Source organism: Urocampus carinirostris, chromosome 11 (assembly GCF_059441175.1).
Source record: "Urocampus carinirostris isolate Australia breed hairy pipefish chromosome 11, RoL_Ucar_1.0, whole genome shotgun sequence".
NCBI classification, from domain to species: domain Eukaryota; kingdom Metazoa; phylum Chordata; class Actinopteri; order Syngnathiformes; family Syngnathidae; genus Urocampus; species Urocampus carinirostris.
In genome coordinates this window covers 22,750,473-22,762,582 of record NC_142359.1, presented here as the reverse complement: position 1 = coordinate 22,762,582, position 12,110 = coordinate 22,750,473, and the positions used below count along the sequence as shown (strand labels likewise).

The 12,110-nt window shown below is 40.7% G+C and overlaps 1 protein-coding gene across 6 annotated transcripts in view; it reads left to right on the top strand.

Moving 5' to 3' along the window:
• The window catches only part of abcc9 (ATP binding cassette subfamily C member 9), a 47,249-nt gene that overhangs the window by 24,728 nt on the left and 10,411 nt on the right, over positions 1-12,110 (top strand). For 4 of the 6 annotated variants that reach the window (XR_015852109.1, XM_088348386.1, XM_088348385.1 and 1 more), the window contains 18 exons: positions 1,506-1,578; positions 1,822-1,927; positions 2,052-2,090; positions 5,684-5,785; positions 5,857-5,941; positions 6,010-6,090; positions 6,579-6,716; positions 6,828-6,953; positions 7,024-7,123; positions 7,189-7,262; positions 7,339-7,557; positions 7,657-7,808; positions 7,871-7,940; positions 8,007-8,164; positions 9,521-9,613; positions 9,909-10,011; positions 10,170-10,283; positions 10,367-10,487. Coding sequence is in view for 4 of the 6 variants with exons in the window: in XM_088348386.1 (XP_088204512.1) it covers positions 1,506-1,578; positions 1,822-1,927; positions 2,052-2,090; positions 5,684-5,785; positions 5,857-5,941; positions 6,010-6,090; positions 6,579-6,716; positions 6,828-6,953; positions 7,024-7,123; positions 7,189-7,262; positions 7,339-7,557; positions 7,657-7,808; positions 7,871-7,940; positions 8,007-8,164; positions 9,521-9,613; positions 9,909-10,011; positions 10,170-10,283; positions 10,367-10,487 (1,954 nt within the window). In the remaining 2 variants the exon portion in view is untranslated. The remainder of the gene's footprint in view (positions 1-1,505; positions 1,579-1,821; positions 1,928-2,051; positions 2,091-5,683; positions 5,786-5,856; positions 5,942-6,009; positions 6,091-6,578; positions 6,717-6,827; positions 6,954-7,023; positions 7,124-7,188; positions 7,263-7,338; positions 7,558-7,656; positions 7,809-7,870; positions 7,941-8,006; positions 8,165-9,520; positions 9,614-9,908; positions 10,012-10,169; positions 10,284-10,366; positions 10,488-12,110) is intronic. The other 2 variants (XR_015852110.1, XM_088348384.1) reach the window with 1 other exon arrangement.

Below are 12,110 nucleotides of genomic sequence, written 5' to 3'. Positions count from 1 at the left end.
GATTATTTTTAAAACTATAATTTATACAGATTTTATTTGTTAAAAAAATGATAAAGTACAATAACTTTATTTGTTAAACAAAAGACTAACCATTTTGATTGGGTTTGTTCTTTGATTTCAATTTATAGTAGATTATTATAAAGGTTTCTGCATTCCGGGTTTTGGTTATTGCAGGATTTTTTTGGAACACAACTACAGTGCTGTGAAAAAAGGATGACTGTTTACAAACATTTACAGGGTTGGGTAGGGTTACTTTAACTTACATACTTTCTATTACTTTTGGATTACTCCAATACCAAATATGCTAATTAAAGACAAAATAAACTAAATATGAATACAATTACTAAATTTTGTGCAGGCTTGGGGAGTAACGGAATACATGTAATGGCAAAAATGATGTTGGCAAGCTGTTTGGATTTATTTTCATTTTGTTTCTGTCACATTTTATGTTAGTTTTGCCGGAGATCAAAGAGATCAAAGCCAGGAGAGAAAGCTTACCATGTGTTGTGAGTCATAAATTTATTCATATTTAGTTTCTTTTGTGTTTTATTAGCATACAGTATTTGGTATTGGAGTAATCCAAAACTAATAGAAAATAATCAAGTTAAAGTAACCCTACCCAACCCTGGACATTTACATTTAGTTGACATAACATGAGCCTCACCTGGAGTGAGCTGACATAATTGTCCACAATTTTGCTGCTACGGGTACCCTAAAAACCAAAAACATTGTATAAGGCTGGGCAAAAAAAATGGTGAAATTTGTTTACTTTGAGTCCCATAGGTTGGATTTTTCCTTGTGCTTGTTAGCACTCTTTTGATTTGAACTACACAGTACAGCAATATCTAGTGATCAAATAATACTCACTGTTCCTTAAAAGAAATCACACGAAACAGCCAAACAACCATTTCTTTGAAACTTCCATTTAGCTAAATGCTAAAATATACAGCAGGGGTGTGTAACCTTTGCATTATTAGTGTTGTTCCGGCTTTAGACCTGCCTCAAACAATACAGTAACCAAACAATAATTACTTGCCCGAGTTCTATTTTGTCTCCGCACCAGATGTACTCATAAAAAGAGCCATGTATGGCTCACTAGCCATAGGTTCCCGACCCCCGGTCTAATGACTGACTGAAGTGTTCTGGATCTTTTGCTCTGGGAGGATCTCACGACCCGAGATGTTCCAGTAAAGAAGCGCTTGTGGCTCGGTGTCGTGCTGAGAAGGATGCTGGGGGAAAGTAAGCGGGGGGTCCCTCTGATAAAATAAACTTAATGGGAAACAAATAAACTAAACAGTGAACAAAAATGAGACCGCCGGGAAGAGACGTGCCAGATCATCGGATGGGCGGTAAGTGGATATTTTTGGTGAGTGCTTGCTGAATTGAATTGCAGGCCAGGTGAGACGAGGTTAAATAACACTAAAAAGGATAATTTTTCAGAAACAGGCAGAAAAATATCCGGTCTGATCCAAACGTTATGGTTTCTCGTTTTTGTCTTTGTCCAGGTGAGCAACGGATGTTTCACCTGGGGAAGCAACTTGTCCACGCTGACCGATATTAATATCCGCATCCCAACAGGTCAGAAACATGTCCTAAAAATCACTCAGAAATTTTGACAATATATGAAGTTACCAATTTTTTGAATACATTGTGATGTCTGAAGATACCTCAAATTATGCTATGCATTGGGACATTTGTCTTACCTTATCAACTTATTTTCAGCCTTAGCTTTAGCCTTAGCTTTCAACCACGCTATGTTTTTGTGCTAAAATACTTTGAATGGTTAATAGTAGCCCAAATTGCCTAAACTTGTGCTTTCAGGTCAGCTGACCATGATTGTGGGCCAGGTGGGCTGCGGAAAGTCTTCTCTACTACTTGCCATGTTGGGCGAAATGCAAAACATTAGCGGCCGTGTACACTGGAGCAAGTAAGTTTGAGCGAGGTTATGAACACCCCTGCCCGTTTTTAGCTTGGAGGTGGAACATTTACTGTTTTTTGAGGTTTTTGCACGCATTAACTCCAGCTTTTGACTTGCCTTTTTGCCGCGTCAGCCCACCTGATAGCGAGACTTTCTACCATGGGACTTTCAGGTACTTTCATCCCCTGAGGTCATCAATCATCATCTCACCTAGTCCAACGTTTAAAGTACCGTATTTTCCGCACTATAAGGCGCACCGGGTTATAGGGCGCACCCCGAAAAAAGTTTTTGGTCCTATATTTGACATACATAAGACGCACTGGATTATAAGGCGCTACAATGGGAACGTCGACAAAACAGTCGGATAGTTCAGTCAAACTTATTACCCCCTTAACATTCCCAAAGCTTGCAAAGACGCAAATACGTGTCGAGAACACGTGCGGATGCGGTGTCTGTACGATGTCACTCAAATGCATCGTTCCATCATTCGGAAGGTTAAAGTCTTGGGATTCAAGAAATGCCAACCATTCCTTAGTTTCTATTTTCTTTTTTGCTCGCAACTTTACTGTGTATATGACAATAAACACTTGGAATTGAGTTTAATTTAAAAATAGACACTCCATTCCATCCATTATCTGCACCGCTTATCACAGAAACATCGAGTTCAATCTGAAACAAGATACAGGGAAAATATAAAGCCGAAGTAGCTCACCGAAGTCGTTGTGTTCAATAATAATGTGCAGCCATGCTCCCCTTATATCCGTGAGTTTAGTAAATCCACGAGAATAAAATATTTACAAATACAGAATGGTAAAAAAATGCTTTCTGTATGCCGTCAACGATGCGCTATACGCATTCATCTTTTTCGGCCAATTGCAGGCTTTGTTTTGCCGCTTCAGCCAATGCCAGCCTGTAAATGATAAAAAGGATCCGCCCCTTGACCTCCGAATAACTTTAGTCAATAGTGATCGATTCAACTGATGATTGACACATCTTTTTCGGCCAATTGCAGGCTTTGTTTTACAGCTTAAGCCTATGCCAGCCTGTAAATGATAAAAAGGATCCGCCCCTTGACCTCCGAATAACTTTAGCCAATAGTGATCGATTCAAATGATGATTGACACATTGGTTAGCCAATGAAACGCCGGTAAATAAATCCCAGAATACACCGCGGACTACTTGGCGTTCTGGGGAAAATCTAGTCGGCGGCTGCAAGTTAGTTGGAAGACTTTGCGATTTAATATTGATCCATAAATAAGGCGCACTGTATTATAAGGCGCATGGTCAGCTTTTGAAAAAAATTAAGACTTTTAGGTGCGCCTTATAGTGCGGAAAATACGGTAATCCATATAAACTCAATATCGGTTCCAATTAGCTGTTACTACGGAAACACCTAATTTTTCCGAAAAATTTAGGTTCCTCCCAAAAAACAATTGAGTTTCTTTCTGACTACACATTTTTAATTGTAGAGTGTGTATGTTTGTTTGCCCTGTGATTGGCAAGTGAAAAATCAAATATTTGCCCCTCCTCTTGACCAAAAGACTCTCTATGTTAGCCAGTACACATTGTAAGCTCATGCTCAAGTGCTGCCTTTGACAACCAAAGTCAGAGTCAGCAGAGGATGAGGCCATTGACAACGCCCCATGGTAGCTGACAGACTTCCTGTAACATCATCAACCAACCTCATAAGATAAGCCACCCATCCAACACCACCTTCTCTTGTGCTTTTGTTCTTTAAACCTTTCCATCATCATCAAGCATCTGTAAAGTTGAAAAGTTTACGTGCTCCATTGTGACGTCACCCCCTTGAACTGTAATTCCATAGATTAGTACACATGCGCGTCCAGAAACCTGGCAAATTTAAAGTATTTGTGACAACAGTATTCAATACTGAGCCCTCAGGAGCTGGTTTGCACTTCTCTAGGCTTTTAAACAAACATTACTGCTGTTGCTCCACAGAGAAAGGGAACCCAGGTTCTCAAGAAGAGTGGCCCTCAACCTTTTCTATGCCAAGGACCAGTTGAATGTTGACTTTATTTTTACAAACCAGTCTAATAATATCAACAACAAGAACAATAATGAATGCAAATCCATTGTGTAATCATGTGCAATATTTGGTTGTCATTGCAACACACACAAACATAACATGACATGGGCAAGTCTGTCCCAAGCTACTGCGCAACACGCTCTGGTCACTATTGTATGTTCAAGAAACATGTAATGTTGACTTGCGTGCCAAGATATTAATAATACAAACTCACCAAATAAACCATTAGAATAGTGTATTGGTGTTGTGTGGTCTTTGTGCGCTGCTTGTCTTGTTCTCGATGTAGGGATTCCATGCATACTCGGACCTCAACGATTGAGCTTTGCTCCTTTGCCAAAACCTTTTATGACCACTAGTTTGTTTACTAGCGTAATCATTGTAACATAACATAGTGGTCTGCGGTTAAGCATTCTCCATGCTGATTGGCTTTATGCACATAAATTTGTTTTGATTCATTTCTCGCTATATCTTCCACAGGCAGGTATCCTATCTCCTGACGTGACAGTTACACAAGACAACAGGCAGCTACTCCTGCCAATGAAAAGAACTCTGACTTTAATTAAAACGCACCGCCTCAAACTTTCTGTGATCGTTATGTAGTCAATAAAACAGTAATAGGCAGATAATACTGAAACATATTTTTCTTTCTATGTGGCCCAGTACCAAATGACCTATGGCACGGTACTGGTCCATAACTTCGTGGTTGGGGCCCCCTGCTCGAGAACACCAGTCCTGGCTGTTTTCCATTCTCCCTCATTCAACACAGATGCAGCTAATTTGCAAACCTGTCTTGTGTGATAACAAGGCTGTTCCTCAGATAAGCTGTGTTGAGGAGGGATACGTGGCAAACCAGCAGGACTATGGCTATTGAGGACCAGAACCCATTACCCCTGCTCCATTACATCTTTTTGTTTGGGTACAAACTAGATTGCCCTCAGCCTAATGATGGCTTCTACGTATTGCATTAATGAAATTGAAGGTGGATCATGTTTAGTCCATTCCTAACGCATGGATGTCAATAGATCATTTTACAGTGTTTTAAAAAAGATTTGCTCCACCGGTGAGTTCTGTCAGAGACCAGAAACGGAGACAGGACCCACTTGCGTTCGTTTTACTCAGCTTTATTTATAATGAGGAAAGGGCTTGCACCCAAGATCGGGTGATTGTCGGTCATGGGTAGCAGATTGCCTGGCACGCGGAAGTGGCAGTATCGAGAGCGGGAGAGAACAAGTTGATGGTGGTGGAGCAGAAACGTAATCGAGTTCAGAAAAGGGGTCGGCGCCGGGAATCAAACGGGAGTCAGGACAGGATAGAGTCAGGGTCAAAAAGGTTGCCTAGCAAGGGGCTGAGGTTCGCAGACTGACTGACAATGAAAGACAGGGGGTTTAAAAAGAGATGGGCAGCCAATCGGCGTCCGAGGCAGTTGACGCCAAAGGAGAAGACTCAGGTGCCTCGCATCAGTGACCATGAAAAGTTATGGGTTGCAGAAAAATAATCACCATTAAGTCTTACTGAAAATAAAAGCCTAGCCTTGTAATGGTGCCGTCTTGTGGAAAGGTTTTATTGTCCTTCCACTTGGTACCTCAAGTTGGTGGTGTTACTTCTCATACTATCAACCTGCCATCTTACATGTCATGGATGTTACTGTAGATGTTCCAACGCCCTTCAATACTATGTCTCTCAAATTTGAATTCTGTTTTCCCATCACGTACCTGCAGCAAGAACAGGTACTCGGTGGCCTACGCGACTCAGAAGTCATGGCTGCTCAACGCCACCGTAGAGGACAACATCACTTTTGGAAGCCCTTTCAATAAGCAAAGGTGGGCCTTATCAGTTCCATGTTTTAGTTAAGCATATCCTCAGTCTTAAAATGTTTATGTGAATGTTTCAGGTATAAGGCGGTAATCGACGCTTGCTCTCTTCAACTAGACATAGACCTGCTACCCTTTGGAGATCAAACAGAGATCGGAGAACGAGTGAGTGAGGATGTGGTTTGGTATCACATGTTTTTGTCGTAATTTTTTGACGATATGCCTTTGGACAGGGGATCAATCTGAGTGGCGGGCAGAGGCAGAGGATCTGCGTGGCTCGAGCTCTCTACCAGAACACCAACATCGTATTCCTAGTCAGTATGAAATGATTCAAATGCTAAATAACTAAATCAATAAATGTAATCGCATTAGATGAATTAGAAGAAGGAATCAACGCCCTTTTACTGGACAGACGTGCTTGTGCACTCAAGTCATTTTTCTGTCACCAAGGCGCTTTCAGCTTCGATTCCACGGATCCTGATCCATTTAAGGAAGCATTGTTGCTCATGTTATTTTGGCAGAAAATAGGGCAGCGACAGTATATTTGAATCTTTAATATCAACGTAGTGAACATTATTTACGAGAATAGACATTGCACCACAAGATAAACACAGAATAAATATTTATAAGAGAAAAACAATTTTAAAATAATGTGTGCATCAAGAGGAAACATTATTAAAAGGTAGTGCTTAAGCACTTGCCTTAGTTGTAAGTGCATCAGAAAAACTTTTTCGGAGAGTTATGTTGTTCAACTTCTTTCCAATTACTTTCCTTTTTTGTGTACTTGCCAATGTGTTTTTAGGACGACCCGTTCTCCGCCCTGGACATCCACCTAAGCGACCACCTGATGCAGGACGGCATCCTCAAGTTCTTGCAGGATGACAAAAGGACTGTTGTTCTTGTCACACACAAATTGCAATACCTTATCCATGCTGATTGGGTTAGTAAGAAGTCCAGATTGGACCAGTTCACTCGACCTTCTCTCTCCACACTGGTGAACCGAGCATTTGCATGACCTCTATTTCAAAACACCACCCCATCCCTGAATCAGATCATTGCAATGAAAGACGGTTCTGTGCTGAGGGAAGGAACTCTGAAGGACATTCAAACGCACGATGTGGAGCTCTACGACCACTGGAAGACGCTCATGAACCGACACGACCAAGAGCTGGAGAAGGTTGTTGTTGGTTGTTTTTTCTTTCTGTCTTTGTTCTCCTGTGTATCTGACTAAACAACTTTCCATTTAGGACATTGAGCAGGATAGCCAAACAACGTTGGAGAGGAAGACCCTCCGACGAGCTTTTTACTCAAGAGAGGCCAAGAACCAAATGGATGATGAAGATGAAGGTAGGTTGATTGCCTTCTTTGTGATGACAACTTTGGATGCTAAATGAAATTTCAAATCCCGTCAGAGGAGGAAGAAGAGGAGGAAGATGACGACAACCTTTCCACCACCACAAACAGACGATCAAAAGTACCGTGGAGGGTGAGATGATGGTAGTCATTACATATGGTTCAATTGGTCTGCTTCCATTATGATCAGAAATGCTTTTTCTTCTCAGGTGTGCTGGTGCTACCTATCCTCAGGTGGCTTCTTTATGGTCTTCTTAATGATGTCCTCCAAGCTCCTCAAACACTCAGTGATTATGGCCATCGACTACTGGTTGGCCATCTGGACCTCGAATCACGCCAACATGACTATGGTGCCAGGACCCAATGGAACATGCCTGGTTCAAGCTGTCAATAAAAGTGTGACAATCCCTGGCACCGTCAACTCAGAGGTCCGGTACCACCAAGTCAAAATTATGTCACACAATCTTCCAGGCCTATGTGGATGTCATGTTTGTCCTGATTTTCTTTTTAAACATGCCCACTTTTAGGACTACTTCTATCTGACGGTGTTTATTGTTCTTTGCGCGGCCGGCATTACCCTGTGCCTCATCACTTCGCTTACCGTAGAATTCTTGGGGCTCGCTGCGGCCACCAACCTTCACCACAACCTGCTCAATAAGATCATCCACGCTCCTCTTAGGTAGTGACCAGCTTACATTCTAGCGGAGTGATCCTCCATTTACATTGTTGATATTTGTTTAGGTTTTTCGACATCACACCATTGGGACAAATCCTCAACAGGTTTTCAGCTGATACAAACATCATCGACCAGGTAAAACTTCCTACGATTTATGGAATGTTGATCAATGATGACATCAGTGCTTCTTTTCTTCTCCAGCACATTCCTCCTACACTGGAGTCTTTGACACGATCCACCTTCCTTTGTTTGTACTCCATCGGGGTGATTTCTACCATCACGCCATACTTCATCATTGCCCTGGTTCCCCTAGCTGTGGCCTTCTACTTTATACAGAAGTACTTCCGGGTAGCATCCAAGTGGGTGGAATTTTAGCTTACCTTATGACCCATCATATTCAAGTGTTCATAAGTGAAGTACTGTATGTGTAACAGTGCATTCTTACTGTCTGCAATACCTGAGGGATCTGCACTTCTTTAGTACGCTGAAATTAGGTGTAGTGTACTTGTTGAGTCATGCACAAGTACTCTAAATTTTTGTGTTTGTGCTATGGGTGTCCTGATCCAATGCTGATTTTGGTCCAATATAAGATTTTATAGATTTGTATAAAAAATCTCCGATATTGGCCCCAATATTAGTGCGACTGATCCAGTATTTTGGGTTATTTTAAACTAAAATCTCTCTCTCTCTCTCTCTCTCTCTCTCTCTCTCTCTCTCTCTCTCTCTCTCTCTCTCTCTCTCTCTCTCTCTAATATTATTATTATTACTGTAAACATGATAGATAGATAATATACTTTAAACAAAATTACCTATTTTTTGCAACGGGTATTTTGTTTTTCATTTAAAACAAAAATTGAAAAATCCTCCAAAGTAGTGGATGGATCTACTCTTGACCCAATCGAATTTAGAAAATTGTTGGAAATATGATGATATTAGGTCATTCATGATTTTATTAGGAGTGAACTCCAAAAAACAGCAAGATCGTCTTTTTACTTTTTTGTTGTTTATATTGGTCTCTACTCTTTAATTTCTATTGTTCTTTTTAATATATATTTTTTTGGGGCCCATTCTTATCCGCTGAGCTTACATACTCTGTATGACCGCCATCATGCTTGCTCGCACATGCATTACACTTTCACACTTATTCCATCATTTTGTCAGCAAGGAAAATACCAAAGTATCATATCCTCTTCACTAGTGTCATAAAAGTAAATTAGGCTTCAATCCGCATAGTTGCTAATTTCTACTTGACAAGCCCTTGCACCCGCTTGCAAAGCCACATCTAGCAAACAAGATCCTGAAGCCCATGTATGGACATAGCCTATAGATCGCAAAAGGGCTTCCTGGGAGTCCGTTAAGGCTCTCCAGGGGTAGACTTAACTTCATTTGAGAACCACTGTCATATTGGGAGTGGAATTGTATCAAGACACCTGTATTTGGGCCTATGTATATTGTGAAAATATTTTTCTGTCAATTGGGGTCAATTGGGGTACTGGAATTCCCTCTGACCTAACACTCACTTATGTCTCTTGTGTAACATTGTGGAAGTAATTTGTCCTAGAGGACATGACTAGCAATTGCCCTGTACTCTTTTCTCAAACTTTCTTCTTGGTTAATCATACTATCTACCAAACCTTGAGTTCTGTTTCAGGCTTCAACTGAGTGTCAGACACAGACTGCTAATGTGGCCTTTTTGTATTTCTCTCTGCCATCAGAGACCTTCAGGACCTTGATGATTCCACACAACTTCCTTTGTTGTGTCACTTCTCCGAGACAGCCGAAGGTCTTACCACCATCAGAGCCTTTAGGTACCACAAATTCGTTTACATTGTACTGATTTATTGAAGCCAAACAAACTCAAAGAGGCCTTCTGAAATTTCAGAGGTCCCTATAAGGGTTACGATTCCAAATATTGCTGCTCATATGCTTTTTCTCCACTTGCCTCCCCTCGGGGAATTCCTACCCACTCACGCACACAAGGGAAACTCCCCGCCACTATGGTTTGGAAATCATTGGTTGGGTCATCCGGTTCACAATCAACATGATGACGGCGATAATAACGTTTTTATGGAATGAAATTGATACCATTTGTTTTAAAATTAGACACGAGGCTAGGTTCAAGCAGCGAATGCTGGAGCTGACTGACACCAACAACACAGCGTATTTGTTTCTTTCTGCTGCCAACCGTTGGCTGGAAGTCCGCACGGTGAGAGACCCAGCCCTGAGTTCAATGAACATCCAATTCTGCCAATAAAAACTAGTTAAACAATGACATCAGTTTTAAAACATACAGAAAACCACTCCGCTCTTGAGTGACATGACATGGATTTGCGATTCTAATACGAGTCTTACCCTTTCTTTCAGGACTACCTTGGCGCAGTCATCGTGCTAGCTGCGGCCGGCGCGTCCATTTGGGGTTTGGATTGCGGTCAACCGACCGCAGGTCAGGTCGGCCTGGCACTCACGTACGCTCTCACGGTCAGTAAACAACAGCATCAATTTTGACGTCTTCAGACTGAAGGGAAACAAAAGAAAAATACTTCTGGTTGTGTGATGTACAGGTCACCAACTACTTGAATTGGGTGGTGAGAAACCTGGCCGACTTGGAGGTGCAGATGGCAGCAGTGAAAAAAGTTAACAGCTTCCTCAGTACTGAATCAGAAAACTACGAGGGATCAATGGGTAAAAAATATTTCAACTTCAAAATCTGTGAAGTGATCTTATTTCTGGGACGCAGCAGACAGTGCAGTATAGCTGGGCAATATCACCTCATATCGGAATCACTTAAACTAAATTTTTTTAGACCAATGTAAGTTGATGTTGCATGTAAATAACTGCAGAAAATGCAGATTTGTTTTTTTATATCATTTATTGATGAACTGGAAACCATTAGTTTCTAGTAAATATGAAAAACCTTTGTTCAAGTATAAACATTCCAAATAGCTTTTGATGATATTAAATAATTAAGCCTTTTGCACCAACTAAAGGGGGGCAACTAGCATTGGCAGCTAGTGGTAGCAAGGTTAGCATTAACTGTTACGGTGAAGCTACAAACATTCAAATAGCATGTTTTTCTTCAGCAGAGAACAATGGAATCAACTTCGACTAAGTTATTTCAGCTGTGTCAGCTGCTTATTTACCTAAACCATAAGCCATTTCCTCATCTTCGGTTGTCCTTCCTATTCAAAATAAATGGGTGGATGTATAATGAGTACACACTATACGAGATCTTTAAGGGTAAGGGAATTAGACTACCAGCCTTCACAAACAAAACATACTACATTACTTTTCCATCATTTTTAATAAAACAACTAATTTGGCTATTGTAGTAAATTATATTTGGTCAAAGTTTGGATAATTAACCCAGGCCTACAATGCAGAGTATGTTTGACTTAACACTAAAATCAGTTATGTGCGATGAGCTTTGTGTCTGGTTCAGCAGTCAGATTTACCAAAAAATGAAACTCACCATTTGAAAGGCAGAGCAAGAAAGTACTATATAAACAGTATCCCCCCAAAAAGTTTTATTATCTTACCTTTACATATCAATTAAGTCCATGTGCTGCTCCTTTTAAAAAAGCATCAATAGATAGGTAATCCTTCATTATGAAAAAAGTCCATGCAACGAGAAAGAACATACTGGATTGCTTGACTTGCTGTTAACTTTCTAATACTATAACTAATTATATTGTTTGGGGCTGAGGTGTTTTCCAAATCTGGATCCTTGGTCTCACTAGCACCCTCTGCCATGAGGTAAGAGAATCATGTGCCTCACTCTGCATCTGCAGACACTCAGCACAGTAGTGCATTACATATAATACTAACTGCATTAAAAGTATTCATAATATAATGTGAAATTCAGCAATTTTGAAAGGGGAAATCAAAATTATGAAGTTAAATGAGAAATGAGAGCGCCGGTCTTCTGGTGATCCCAAGAGCCAAGAAGTGTTCCGCTGGTTCGAGAGCATTCTCCATCCGGGCACTGGTGTTGTGGAATGCTCTTCCCCCTGAGATCCGATCTGCAACCTCAGTGGAAATGTTTAAATCCAAGCTTAAACTCACTTCTACTCTATAGCATATGAATTACCTAAACTGCTCATGTGTAATAACCTGTGATGCCCTTTGAGACTCTTTGTGATTAAGAGCTATAAAAATAAAAATGACTTGACTTGACAAAGAAGCTTAACACTGAATCAATATACCATTTATTATATTTTGCATTTTATATTGCCACGATAACAGGTGAGGCACATTCTCTTCTGCCTACACATCACTGACTGAATGGATTTATTCATTTCATACTTT